Source organism: Anolis sagrei, chromosome X (genome assembly GCF_037176765.1).
Source record: "Anolis sagrei isolate rAnoSag1 chromosome X, rAnoSag1.mat, whole genome shotgun sequence".
NCBI classification, from domain to species: Eukaryota; Metazoa; Chordata; class Lepidosauria; order Squamata; family Dactyloidae; genus Anolis; species Anolis sagrei.
Window position 1 is genome coordinate 6,746,110 of NC_090034.1, and position 14,684 is coordinate 6,760,793.

Consider the following 14,684-nt stretch of genomic DNA (forward strand, 5'->3'; position numbering starts at 1 on the left):
TCCAGACATCAGTGCCGAGCCCCAGAATCGCCCGTTTCCTCAACAGAACAGTCTCCATTTGTTCTGAGGTGGGCTTCAAACAATCAGGCGGGGAGCTTAATGCATCAACATCTAATTTTGCAGCACACATTCCCTTCAGAACCATTAAAATGTCATTTTGCGCAGGGAAACCCAAAATAACTTGGATTCCGTCTGTGTTTTTCTCAGCATTTAGCTAGACTATAAGCTTATTTTACATTTTTATTTGAAAACTACAGTGTGTCTAAATTGCTGAGTACCCAAATAACATAAGCGGAGTAATGACATGTAATTGCCTTCAATTCCCTTGATGTGGCTTGGGTGCAACTATCCCATTACATTTTCATGAAATAAAAAGCACCCAATTATCTAAACTACTACCTATTTTGCATTCATTATCCACCCCATATCTATCAACGGGATCAACCTTTCTTCCCACATGTGCCACGCTCATTCTCCTCCGTTCACGTCCCCGTCTGTTCCATTGTGTGGCTGACTGGGAGCCGGGTCGCTGATTGATACCGAGGCATGGCGCTTGGGTAAACACAGCCAACTTGCCTCACATTAGTTCAGGATTTTGAAACTGAGCGTGTTATTGCTTTTATGTGCGCTAAGTTATGCTGGAAATGACATGCTCAACACCAACGCTATAGCAGAAATGTAACAGTAAAGCTGGAAACCTGATCTGACCTGGTCGAACATGAAGTTCTGCTCCTTTCTCCCTCAGTGGACCTCCAGCTGGACCTCCTTCAGTGGACCTCCAGCTGGATCTCGCCTGGTCACCACTTGCCTTTCTCTAATCTCTATGGCAATGGGGTGCCCGATTGGCAGTAAAGAAGGGGATACAGATGGATGGAGTTGCGGGATACCTCCATCTACAGGTCTATTCAACCTGCGGTTCTCCAAGTGGTTAGTGTTGGGTTTCATCTCTGACTGCACAAGTCTCCAGCTCTCAATGAGAAGTAAGCCTAGATCAGTGGTTCTCAACCTTCCTAATGCCGTGACACCTTAATACAGTCCCTCATGTTGTGGTGACCCCCAACCGGGATTGTGGCGCAGCTGGCTGAGTGTCAGCTGCATTAAGAACACTCTGATAGCAAATACTCCAGAGGACAGGAGCAGGATTCAAAATGATCTTGACAGATTAGAGAGATGGGCCAAAACTAACAAAATGAAGTTCTACAGGGACAAATGCAAGATACTCCACTTTGGCAGGAAAAACGAAATGCAAAGATACAGAGTGGGGGACGCCTGGCTCTTCCAACTCTAGGATTCTATGAACCTTTGATAGTTTACTAACCTGCCACTGCACAAGGACAGAGGATGTTGTGTGCGGGATCACAGACACAGAACTGGGTGGTTCACCTGGGACTGAAAGAGAAAAAAAGGTGATCATAGATACATTTAAAAAACAACCCCAATTGTTATTAAAGTTTCTTCCGTCCTTCTTTCCTTGCTTCCTTCCTTGTATGCATTGCTGCAGGCACCGCTCTGTTGTCCAATGTCAGAGAAGAGGAAGAGCATCTCTCCCTCCCAAACACACACACACACACACACACACACACACACACACACACACTGCCCCATTGCTTTCAGAGGTCTATCCGCCTAAGCCTGCTTTCAACGCCTATCCTACCTGTGCAGCAAAGGCACAAAACGCGTTGGGGACAAAGCCGAGGAAGCTTATCAAGTGCTCCCAGCTCTCCACGCTAAAACGCTCCAGTACCGGCACCCGTTTCCGCTTGGCAAAATAAATCCTCTGAGGTTGCTGAGGAGGTGAGAAGCTTTCCCCATTAATCACTTCTGTTGTCTGGAGGCCAGAGGGTGCGCCGGGTTCTTTCAAATTCAGCCCAAAGTGTGCAAGGGGATGGAGGGAAGTGGGATGACTTAAAATTCATGGGAATGAGTTCCAGAACATCCCCTGCGTTAGCTTGCCGCAACAAACAAACAAGCAAGGAAACAAAAAAGAGCAACGAGAGAAGCAGTGCACATTCAAGATAAGGCCGGGATTCAAAGAGCAAGGTTGAGCTCATCCAAGGGCTTATAGGCCATAATATTGATTTTCTTTCCTTTGGGGACCAGTTTTGTTTTGATTCTTGAGTGACAGATTCCTCACTTCAGCTGTCATGCAGTGTCACAAACTACCACAATTCTTCAATGGTAAACACCAGCAATTGTAAGATGCACCTTAATTTTAGCACCACTCCCACCAACAGAAATTCATTTATTTTCTTTATTGCGGTGCCGCAGTGGGTTAAAGCACTGAGCTGCTGAGCTTGTTGATCGAAAGGTCGCAGGTTCGATTCCGGGGAGCGGTGTGAGCTTCCGCTGTCAGCCCTAGCTTCTGCCAACCTAGCAGTTTGAAAACATGCAAATGTGAGTAGATCAATAGGTACCGCTCCGGCGGGAAGGTAACGGCGCTCCATGCAGTCATGCCGGCAACATGACCATAGAGGTGTCTACGGACAACGCTTGCTCTTCGGCTTAGAAATGGAGATGAGCACCACACCCCAGAGTCAGACATAGCTGGACTTAATGTCAGGGGACTACCTTTACCTTTACCTTTTATGCTTCTATACCGCCATTCTCAGTCTGAGGGCAACTCATGGCGGTTTACAAAACGGCACAATTCGATGCCCACAACAGTACAAAAATAATTTAAACATTAAATACATAAGATACATCTGCAATTCTAAGATGCAACACATTTTTAAGAGATGTTAATATAGAAAAAATTGCAATTTAGAATCAAAGAATGACCGTAGTTTCCAAACTCTATTTGGAGTCCGTTCCCTGGTACACTGGGGCTTGCATGATGGCTAAATGGGGCTAGCTGCATATGTGTTTGGGCTGCTGTCAAACTGACATACCCAGCTAAGAAAGGGAAATCCTATCACTGATAAACATGGGATTTCACAGTTAAGCACAGCAACAATGCCTGATTTGCAGAAATATCCTCCAGCTCTGCGACACAATAATCAACACAAACTCTGAGCTTTTTGGTGGGTTCACAGGAGGTACTTGATGTGTTTGGATAGCAACACAACACAAGGCAACTTACGCTAATGTTGTTTTTATGCATGGCACTAAAAGGGGACTGTTAAATTCTTGCACATCTTCTGGGTGACTTATGAATGCAAACTCTTCCAAAAAGTTGCAAAAACAGTTGGATCAGCAAGTATACTCAAATATTCTCTTTCTTGCTTTCCCCAAGCAAAGCAGGCTTCATCTTGGGGAATGGGATAGGGGAACAGAAATGACTTCTGGATATGAAGATATTCTAGAAATAATCTTGTGGGGTCTCTTGTTATGTCCCATTCACCCAGGGACCTATGAATTAGTGGGTGGCCAGTGTAGTGTAACAGTTTGACATCGACACCGAAATACAACACCGCCTGAGCTCTGCGAGCGCAGCATTTTTCCAAATGAAGCAGAGTGTGTTTAAGGACCGGGACATCTGTAGGGATACCAAGGTGCTTGTTTATAGAGTTATTGTCCTCCCAATCCTGCTATAAGCATGTGACTGTCTACAGACGTCACATGCAACTTCTGGAACGATTCCATCAGCGCTGCCTCCGGAAAATCCTGCAAATCTCTTAGGAAGACAGGCAGACAAACGTCAGCGTGCTGGAAGAAGCAAAGACCACCAGCATTGAAGCAATGGTCCTCCGCCATCAACTCCGCTGGACCGGCCACGTTGTCCGGATGCCCGACCACCGTCTCCCAAAGCAGTTGCTCTACTCCGAACTCAAGAACGGAAAACGGAACGTTGGTGGACAGGAAAAGAGATTTAAAGATGGGCTCAAAGCCAACCTTAAAAACTCTGGCATAGACACTGAGAACTGGGAAACCCTGGCTCTTGACCGCTCCAGCTGGAGGTCAGCTGTGACCAGCAGTGCTGCAGAATTGGAAGAGGCACGAATGGAGGGCGAAAGGGAGAAGCATGCCAAGAGGAAGGCGCGTCAAGCCAACCTCGACTGAAACCGCCTTCCACCTGGAAACCAATGCCCTCACTGCGGAAGAAGATGCAGAGCAAGAATAGGGACCCACAAGAATACTGAAAGACAATCCTCCTCGAAAAACAAGGGATCGTCTAAGTAATAGTTTGAGTAGACTACAATTCAAACCTTAGTCATAGACACCTACTGAGTAACCTTGGGCAAGCAACACCCTTCCAGCCTCAGAAAGAGGCAAAGGCAACTCCCCTGTGAATGCATCTTGCTAAGGAAACCATTCACCTAAATACCACTGTAAACCGGAAATGATTTGAAGCCAAACAACAACACCATCAAAAAGCAAGAGTGGAATATGAGCCTCATTTTGGCTCATGTTGAAAAGGCATGAGCATGATCTGGAGAGGCACTGCATTTCTTGAGTGTCTTGAGCCCTCTCTAATGAAATCTTGCACTTGGTGAGACTGCGTCTTTCCATGCAATATTGGGAAGGGCTCTGGGCATGCATCCTCGTTTTGGATCCCATCCTCTTCCCTCACAAAACAAGGGATTCTGGAAGCCAGACCCGAATAGCTTTTCACGACTGGCGCACAGCATAATGTAGCTTTGCCTGAACTCAGATTCTTCTCTTCTCCATCTTCAGATTCTGCCCTGCCTCCCCTCTCTCCCTCATCCAACAATTTAGCACTTGTGCCACACAGAAGTAGATTTGGCGAGAAAGCAATTGAATAAAGTTCTACAAACAGACACTCAATTCTGCATTCATTTTTAATGCCCCTTAGTAAATTATTCAATTTCAGGAAAGATAATGGTTAGTTAGCACAGAACCTGGAAGACAAATCAAACTGGGTTTAATTCAGTTTCTGGGCCTCTGACAGCAAGATTCATTAGCTGCATGCACCGTGGGAGAGCTGGACTACTAAAGAGGGGAAACTTTGTCAACAGTATCTAGATGGTGAATTTTGGACGGCTGGAATTCCTGAGCTCTAATGTTAATGAGGGACATTAGGAATGAATGAAATAGGGATATAAGAAATATTGAAACACATTTGGAACATGAGTTTCTTGAGTGAATGGAAAACTTGTTGAGGAAAATCCTAGTCATGAGAATTTTCATAGTTTGGGACTTATTCTCTGTGTGATTTGTTTTCTTTTGAGCATATACAAGGGGTATTTTTTAAGTAAGGTCCGTTTTGTTGTAGACACTAGTAGTTTGCGCACATACCGCAACAAGCGCGTGCGTCGTGTACCGGCATGCCTCAGGAACAACTGTGCTCAGTTTCCGCTCTGTAGCTCACCTGTACGGTTCTGTTCTGTGCTTTAAAAATGTTTAAGGCTATCAACTCACCCACCGCATGTGAGGTTCGCTCAGTGATACGGTTTTTGTCAGCAAGGAATGTGCCTGCTGCAGAAATTCATCGACAGATTTCTGAAGTATACGGTGATACTGTTATGAGTGAAAGCAAAGTGCGTAAGTGGATACGACAATTCAAAGATGGCCGTGACAACGTCCATGATGAGGACCGCTCTGGTCGCCCTTCTTTGGCAGCCAGACTACTAACGGGTGCTGGGTACAGGGAGCACATCACTCCGCTGTTACACCAGCTCCATTGGCTGCCAATTAGCTTCCGAGCACAATTCAAAGTGCTGGTGTTAACGTATAAAGCCCTAAACGACTCCGGCCCTGTTTACCTCTCTGAACGTATTCTCTCCTATGAACCATCAAGATTATTAAGATCGTCTGGAGAGGCCCTGCTCTCAGTCCCACCGACCTCGCAAGCGCGTCTGGTGGGGACGAGGGACAGGGCCTTCTCGGTGGTGGCCCCTCGACTCTGGAACTCTCTCCCACAGGAGATCAGAACCACCCCTTCTATCCTGACATTCAGGAAGCAGGTGAAGACGTGGCTATGGAGACAGGCATTCGATGAGTGAGCCAACACCCGGAGATTGGATGGAGGATGATGAACATCAAATTTAGTGGGACGACTGACCATTGTATTTATTGAATGTAATTGCTGTTTTGCTGTTTTAATGTTTTATTGCAATATGAAGTATGATGTTTACTGATTGTATGGATTTTACGGTTGTAAACCGGTCTGAGTCCCTCAAGAGAGGTGAGAAGGTCGGTATATAAAACTTTTAAATAAATAAATTTGATTAAAGACGATTTGGTGGCTTCAGTTGAAGCGAGGATTCGTGAAGAGGGTATTTTAAAATTGGTTCAGAGGTATGATAAGTGTTTGAACAAACTTGGCAACTATGTCGAAAAATAGAGTGAAGTATGTACTTTCTGAAAATAAATTTACTTTTTGGAAATAAACTTTCGTTGTGTACTTATGTTCAAACGGACCTTACTTAAAAAATAGCCCTCGTATATTCTGTACAAAACATGCTGGGTTTGACACCAAAAGGTTCTGAATTTTTTGCACTATTAAGTTCCCAAATACAGCATTTTCGGCAGAGCAAATAGAATTTTCTGTGCTGAAAATAACATTTCTGTGCAGAAGTACTATCTTTTGCACAGATAATGCCACCCCTATACAGAAATCGTTAGCTGTGTGACAAAAACAAAGCACAATTTGTGATTTTTTTCACAGATAAGACCCTGAATTGTGAAAAGTCTTCAAAAATGTTCCGTTGTTGCAGCAGGAATAAATGTACCCATTAGTTCTTCGGTGAATGAAATTAGTGAAGAATGATATCCCTAGAATGAACTAGGTAAAGCATTCTCAGTGTCAAATGGTCATTCTCAGTTCCTGTCCCAGGTCGGCTACCTGCATGCTATGCAGGCCTGTAGCCAGGATTTTGATTCGGGGGTGGGGGTGGGCTGAGTGATTCGGTGGGGGGGGGGGGGGTTGAGTTTGATTCGGGGGGGGGGGGTTGAGTCTGAGCGAAAGAGGGTCTACCCTAGCAAACCTTTTGTATTGTTATCCCAATACCCCCATGCATATGGGATCTATTGATTATGGTGATCAGATCAAGATATGAATAAACATACCAGTTTAAATAATGCACCAGTAAGGCCTTCTCATGGACCACCATGAGAATTTCGGGGGGGACTGAAGCCCCCAAGCCCCCCCCTCCCCCGGCTACATGCCTGATGCTATGGGTCTTACCATCCTGAAGCGTAGTGACTGCTTCTGTCTCGGCACCAAAATTGCTGTCTCCAATATCATTGGTTGCTTTCAGACGCAGCTTGTAGGAAGTGAATGGATTCAGCCTGCAAGTTGGAAAAATGCAACAATAAATAACTCATAACAAAGGAGAACAATAACAAAAACACGCCACTGTTAAAAGCCTGTGGCAGGGCCAAATGTAATGGTTAAAATTCTAAAAATGCTGGGCATGTCCAGGTGAGGTAGGATGGATATTTTGGGAACTGAAGGGTGTGCAGACAATTCTAGCTCTCTCATAAAATGCATTGGGAACATTGCTTGGGATTCCTTAATCTGGGAAGGCACACTGGAACATCCATGTTTTCAAGCTCCTTCTGCAGACTGCCAGGGTTGGGGAATGCCTGATGTCCTTGGGGAGGCATTTCCAGAGTTGTGGGGCCACCACCGAGAAGGCCCTGTCCCTCGTTCCCACCAATCGCGCTTTTCACAAACCAAAAGTCCTCAAAGAAACCCTAATTGCAGCCCAGAGTATCCAAGATGTCTTGCTTCGCTTCTGAACCACATTTAACTCTTTGACACAAAAAGGATTCCGGTTCTCTCCCACAACTTCCATCACTCCACAAGCCCCTACCCTCTTCTCAAGAAAGATATTGCTCAAGACTGAATGGCTAATTAGGATACTAATGCAAAGGAATTTGTGCGGTCTTCTTCAGCAGCACAGTTAAACATTAATGAGATAAGGTTTCACAAGTAAACCAATAGTCTCGCCTGCTCTGTTTGTGCCTGCCATGCAAATCTCAAATCTGGGGTGAAACAAGAGAAACATATATTCCCTGTGAATAATAACTTACTTTCCCTTCCATAATGAGATTTTTCCCAGAGACTTGAGCTCCAGCAATCAGACAAATTAAGTTTTCCTTCCAATGACCAATCCGAAAGCAAAGCACACTAAACACAAGGGATGTACTTGAGATAATCAGATGCCACTCGGAAGCTGTTCACTACTTGGGGAATGCTGATAAGCCTACTATTTTAGGTTTGTTCCTAAGTCATGCTTCCCATGCTCTATTCTGCCTTGATTAGACCACACCTGGAATATTGTGTCCAATTCTGGGCACCACAATTGAAGAGAGATATTGACAAGCTGGAATGTGTCCAGAGGAGGGCGACTAAAATGATCAAGGGTCTGGAGAACAAGCCCTATGAGGAGCGGCTTAAGGAGCTGGGCATGTTTAGCCTGAAGAAGAGAAGGCTGAGAGGAGATATGATAGCCATGTATTAATATGTGAGAGGAAGCCACAGGGAGGAGGGAGCAAGCTTGTTTTATGCTTCCCTGGAGACTAGGACGCAATGGAACAATGGCTTCAAACTACAAGAGAGGAGATTCCATCTGAACATAAGGAAGAACTTCCTGACTGTGAGAGCCGTTCAGCAGTGGAACTCTCTGCCCCGGAGTGTGGTGGAGGCTCCTTCTTTGGAAGCTTTTAAACAGAGGCTGGATGGCCATCTGTCAGGGGTGGTTTGAATGCAATATTCCTGCTTCTTGGCAGAATGGGGTTGGACTGGATGGCCCATGAGGTCTCTTCCAACTCTTTGATTCTATGATTCTATGTCTTTTCACAAATTTCTCTTCTGCAGGCTAAACAGACCCAGCTCTTTAAGATGCTCCTCAGAGGGATTCATGGTCTCCAGACCTTTTATCATTTTATTCACCTTCTCTGGACTTGTTCCAGCTTAGAGTCAATATCTCTCTTGAATTGTGAGGCCCATCATTGGACACAGCATTCCAGGTGAGGTCTGACCCAAACAGAATAGAGAGGCATCACGACTTCGCTCGATCTAGACACTACATTCCTTTTGATACAGCCCAAAATCCCATTAGTTTTTGAAGCTACTGCATCACATTGTTGGCTCATGTTCAACTTGTTGTCCAATAAGATTCACAAGATCTTTTTCACATGTAACTCTGTTGTCGAGCCAGGTGTCACCCATCCCGTATCTTTGCATTTCACTTTTTCTGTATCCTACATTTCTCCTTGTTGGAATTCATTGTTAGTTTTGGCCCGGCTCTGTAATTTGAATTCTGAGGCTGTCTTCTGGAGTATTAGCTAATTTGGTGCAATCTGTAAACTTGATAAGCACACCCTCTAAACCTTCAACCAAGTCACTAATATAGATGTTGAAGGACACCGGGCCTAGGACAGAACACTGCAGCACCCAACTAATCACTTTAAAGTCTGCCTGATCAGGTTTGCGAGTCTCTCAGTAAGACATGCTTTCCAACTAAGGTGCAACCCATTCCGTGTCAGAAGCCCATCTTCCTGGAAAAGCAGACCATAGTCCAGGAGGCTTAAATGCTCTTGACAACAACATTTGTGGAGACAGTTGTTTACCTCCATTATTTTCTCACCTTTCCTGGGCTACGTCGTGCAACTGGGAGGAGAGATAAAAAGGCAACCTGTATATTGCGATTCTTTAGTGTTCTCCCGGAGCTTCAAAATCCCTTCTGATCTTTTGTAGACTATGCCTTGCAGGATCATTGGTTCCCAAATGAATCAACAGGACTGAATTCTGTAGCTTTGGACTGGCCTCATCCTCAGAGACATCCCCCATGCATTCATCAAGGACAATCCATTCAGCTGTGTCAGAGAACCCTTCATCCTCCCCAGAGCACTCTTGTTCTGCATCATTTATGATTGGGGAAAGAGAATCTATTTGATTCTGTATCTCCAGATTTTGTGTTTGTGAACTGGTTGCCTCCTCCTCAGATACATCCAGCATGCATTCATCAAGGGCAGTCTACTCGGTTTGTATCCAAGAATCTCTCATCCTCCCCAAAAGGTTCTAATTCTTCATAATCTGTGTCAGGGCAGAGAACTTCGAATTGATTCTGTAACTCCAGATTCACGGAATGATGACAGTCCTCTTCCTTCTCTTCCTCCTCCTCCTCTCCCTCCTCCTCTTTGTGCCGTCGTGCCTGGGGCTATAACTCTTAGTGAAAGAGGCATGGACGTGACATCTTTCCCCCAGGGGATTTCTTCTTGCCCTCCTTTAGGAAAACTGGAACTCCCAAGGACCAAAAACACTTTAGATAACTCAAAATAGGTTTAATTGTTCACAAAGAGTTATCCCTTTAAGGCAATAAGCTGGAAGTTTCAAAGGGGTAAAGGAAAATATACATTACAGTCTCTGGTTGTCTTGGGTCCAAGGAGTTTTGCATCTGAGAAGCTTTTCCAGGTCCCTCTTTCTCAATGGCTGTGAATATCGGAATAATCACAACCCCAATTCCAATGGCCTATATTTTGAAGGCACAAAGCCTTCCTCTGGTGCCAAAGAACTGGTTTGAAGGCGCTTGAGACTTCTCAACGTCGTCCAGGTTGATCTGAACATGAAGCATACGTCTCAAGGGTAAGAACCTCAGAATTGGTGCTGAGAGGTAACTTAATCAAGGGCTTCAGAGCCAAGTCTCTCACGTCCATCTGACACAAAGTTTGATGGTGGAATGGAAAAGGAAACACTGTCCTGCTCTCTAGGAAGAGGTGGGGTCAAACAATTGAACAGGAGGAGCAATTCAACTGGTGCAAACAACATTGATTGACAGCTATAAATAACCAATCAATCCAACTATACATTTACAGGGTAAAAAGGCAAAATCAGGCATGATACAACAGTTCAAATCCTGCAACTTACAGTTCTACATATAGGTGGCGCCACTTGTGCCGTCACACTCTTCCTCTCCCTCCTCCTCTCCCTCCTCCTCTTCCTCCTCCTCTTCCTCTTCCTCCTCCTCTTCCACCTTCTTTTCCACCTTCTCTTCCTCCTCCTCTTCCTCCCCCTCCTCTTCCACCTTCTCCTCCTCCTCTTCCACCTTCTCTTCCACCTTCTCTTCCTCCTCCTCCTCCTCCTCTTCCTCCCCCTCCTCTTCCACCTTCTCCTCCTCCTCCTCTGTGTTACATTCCTCCAAGCATTACCCTCTTCCAAAGTCACTGATAGGGTTCCAGTCTTCCCAAGTGAAGACTGTCTCAGCAATCCCTATTGAGTGGACAAATATCACCTGCCTTCCCATTTGCGTATGAGATAAGCAAACACTTATCACAGGGTAACTAGCAGCAGAGGGAGGGCCGGCATGGTCTTTGCAGCCATGGCTTCCTCAGTTAATCTATTAGACACTGCTGCAGGGATGCTATTTCCCACTGCTGTTGCATTTCCAACTGATTCTGTTACTCAGCTTATTTAACACAGATAACGACAGGGGATTCCCGGCAAGTTTTCTGTGTACTCAGTGACTTTAAGATATGCAAAGGCTGGCTTCCAGCCGAGGTGACTTTAGCAGCGCTTCCAGCATTGCTAATGGGAAGTTCCCTCTTGAGTCACTAACAAGGTCTGCAGGAGTTCACAGTCGCACACAATAAGCTTAGCTAATTAATCGGTGAAAGCCAGTGCAGTCCTTTGTCTAATAGGGCCACCTAGCAGGACTGATCTACCTGCTAGGGCTGGCAGATTAAACACAGAGGGATACAACGCTGTCTGATGGACAGCATGAGAAATGACTCCGAGGCATCCCCACCAGGCAAGTGCTGCTTGGAAAGGGGTGGTAGGTGCATTCCCTGGTTTTTGGCATTGAGCAGTAATGGCCGCATTTGTTCCAGGGAATGAGGCTTGACTTCTCAGATGTGCATATTTTGGAGATGGGATAGGAATTGGAGAGCTGTAGCTGATCTGCATCTCCACGCCACCTGAGCCTACATAGTTGGGAGTTGTAGTTCAACTACTACATAATTTCTGTCTGTTTTAAAGCCACTCTTAACATGGAAACTGCAGCAACTCTCGGGTTCAAACACAACATTCCTTGGAAATTGGAAGGATTGCACATTTGAGGAAGCTGCAGAGAGTTGGGCCTCTGCCACAGGTAAATGGGGTTTGGAGTCCTTTTTGGACCTAGAAAAAAGTCAATCTATATGAGAACCTTGCATTTTTGCATTAACTTGGCAGTTTGAGGATAGGAAAAGATGTGCAGGCTAGAACAGATTGAGGCAGTGAATTTTGCTTTGTTACTAAGCTGCTTGCATGATTCTTGAAGCTAAAAGGAAGTGGGTTAGGTCATGTTTGCACAGCTGATTTTCTTTGTTTGCTTCCCAGCCCATATAGTCCTCTATGGGGAACTAAACTGCCAAAAAGGAATGAACTGGGTAGACTTGTTTAAGGGTCCAATCCTACCACTGACTATGAGAAGATGCTGGATCATGCTGACTTATGGGTCACCATAAATCAAAAGGACACTTGAAGACAGATACACATACACACTGCGATCACATAAAGTTAGCAATTTCTATGAATTTGAAATGTATTTCAGGATTAGGAACAACAAACTAAAACAAGGGCAGATTTAACTAAAACTGGGTTGTTGTAGGTTTTTTCGGGTAGTAACAGCTACATAAGCATGGAATTACCCAACAATACATCAATATTTTTTTAAAAAAAATCCTGCCTGCTCTTCATGTCTATTTGTTAGGGCATGGAAAAGAAATGGGTCAGGACAATTAAAAAGGCTGGTCAAGACTGATACAAAATGGGACTGGCATTTGGGTACAGTACTATAATAGGTAAACGACAAAAGTGGGGATGGGCGATTTCCAGGGGCCTGTTAGGAGAATGACCAGGGTAATATATAGGGGGCAAGGTCGTGTCCGGACAGTGTCTGGGCTGAGCTACCACTGGTCACTCTCGAAGATTTGTTGAAACCACCAAGTCTTCAGACTCTTACAAAAAGAGGGGAGGGATGGGGCCTGCCTTATTTCCCTAGGAAGGGCATTCCAGAGCAGGGGGCCACCACCGAGAAGGCCCTCTCTCTCGTCCCCACCAACCATGCTTTTGATGGAGGTGGGAGCGAGAGGAGGGTCTCCCTGGAGGATCTTAGTTCACTCAGGTTAATAGATGGAGATGTAATTGTGAAGATAGGTGGGGCCTGAACCGTTTAGGGCAGGGGTCCTCAAACTACGGCCTGCGGGACACTTCCGGCCCGCTGAGGGGTAGCGCCCTCCCCACACAGTGCCCCTCCCTTGGCTGGCTCACGCTATCCGTCAGGCCCAATGGGCAGCGTGAGCCAGCCAAGGGCAGCTGCCCCGTGCGGCCTACTCTCGCGTAAAGCACCTCGCGCGGTGCTTTACGCGAGAGTAGGCCGCGCGGTGCTGCTCCTCCCTTGGCAGGCTCACGCTGCCCATTGGGCTCGATGGGCAGCGTGAGCCAGCCAAGGGAGGCTGCCCCAGCAATCCATGCAGTCATGCCGGCCACAAGACCTTGGAGGTGTCTACGGACAACGCCGGCTCTTCGACTTAGAAATGCAGATGAGCACCACACCCAGATTCAGACACGACTGGACTTCATGTCAGAGGAAAACCTTTAACTAGGAAAATTGTGGAAGATCCAGGGTGGGAGAAAGAACTCTTGTCTGTTGGAGGTAGGTATGAATGTTTCCATTGGCCACCTTGATTACCATTTCATAGCCTGACAGTTTTTAGGGAGAATCCTTTGTTGAGAGGTGATTAGCTGGCCCTGATTGTTTCTTGTCTGGAGTTCCCTTGTGTTTGAGTGTTGTTCCTTATTTACAGTTACAATTTTAGAGTTTTTTAAATACTGGTAGCCAGATTTTGTTCAGACTAGAAATAGGAAGATTTCCCATTCTCTGCTCCTGGAATTACTGCCTAAAGAGGGCGAGAAAGAACCCCCTCCCTCGAAGGGCCCTTCCACACAGCAAAATAAGGTATGTGCAATGTGCATAGGAATTTTTTATTTAAAAAAAACTATAGTCCGGCCCTCCAACAGTCTGAGGGACAGTGAACTGGCCCCCGGTTTAAAAAGTTTGAGGACCCCTGGTTTAGGGCTTTATAGGTCATTACCTGCACCTTGAATATGGCTCGGCAACTTATCGACAGCCAATGAAGCTGTTTTAATCGGGGCGTTGTATGCTCCCTATAGTTTGCTCCACTCAGAGCCACTCAACATACAAATGGTGCCATAGATAGGATGGGAAGGAAACAGATGTGGGTATAACTTGGGAGGAAAACACTTGAAAAGAATAAGCGATTAGTGTTGGAAGACAAAGGAAAGAGAATTTCAGGCAGAGAAAAATGAAAACGAAATTGCCAGCAAAGAGACGGAATTCGTCTTTCCTTATTCCTTCCAGCTCGTTTTGCTTGTGGAAATTATCGCAAGAGGAAAGATAGGCAGGCACTCCATCTGCAAATTGTAAAGATGGCATCAAACTATTTGATCATTACGCTGACTGCCAAAAGTCGGCATTGTATTATGCCGTCTTCTTTGCCGGCGCTTCCAAGGCCTCCCCTCCCGCAAATCCAGGAGATCTGAGCGGCGGAGGAAGGACGAACAGCAACTGGCAAGTCCTTATAGGTAGAGGAAGGCTGAAGCAGAAGAATTTTAATTCCAGCCGAATCTAATGAAGGCTGGATAATGCTGTTTAAACAGGGGCGATGTTATCTCTCCGTTCCTCAGTATGGCAATACAGATAAAATTGCCCTCATTTCATCTGAAAACAAGATAAGGGACTCAACAGAGACAGAATCTCAATGCGTGGATGGGA

At 45.6% G+C, this 14,684-nt stretch overlaps 1 protein-coding gene across 5 annotated transcripts in view; it reads right to left on the reverse strand.

Annotated features, from left to right (window-relative positions):
- The window catches only part of LOC132782172 (protein sidekick-1), a 986,469-nt gene that overhangs the window by 153,906 nt on the left and 817,879 nt on the right, over positions 1–14,684 (reverse strand). For all 5 annotated transcript variants that reach the window (XM_067473286.1, XM_067473289.1, XM_067473288.1 and 2 more), the window contains exons 31-32: positions 7,088–7,191; positions 1,319–1,389 (exon numbers count right to left, since the gene is read on the reverse strand). In XM_067473286.1, the coding sequence (XP_067329387.1) occupies positions 1,319–1,389; positions 7,088–7,191 (175 nt within the window). The remainder of the gene's footprint in view (positions 1–1,318; positions 1,390–7,087; positions 7,192–14,684) is intronic.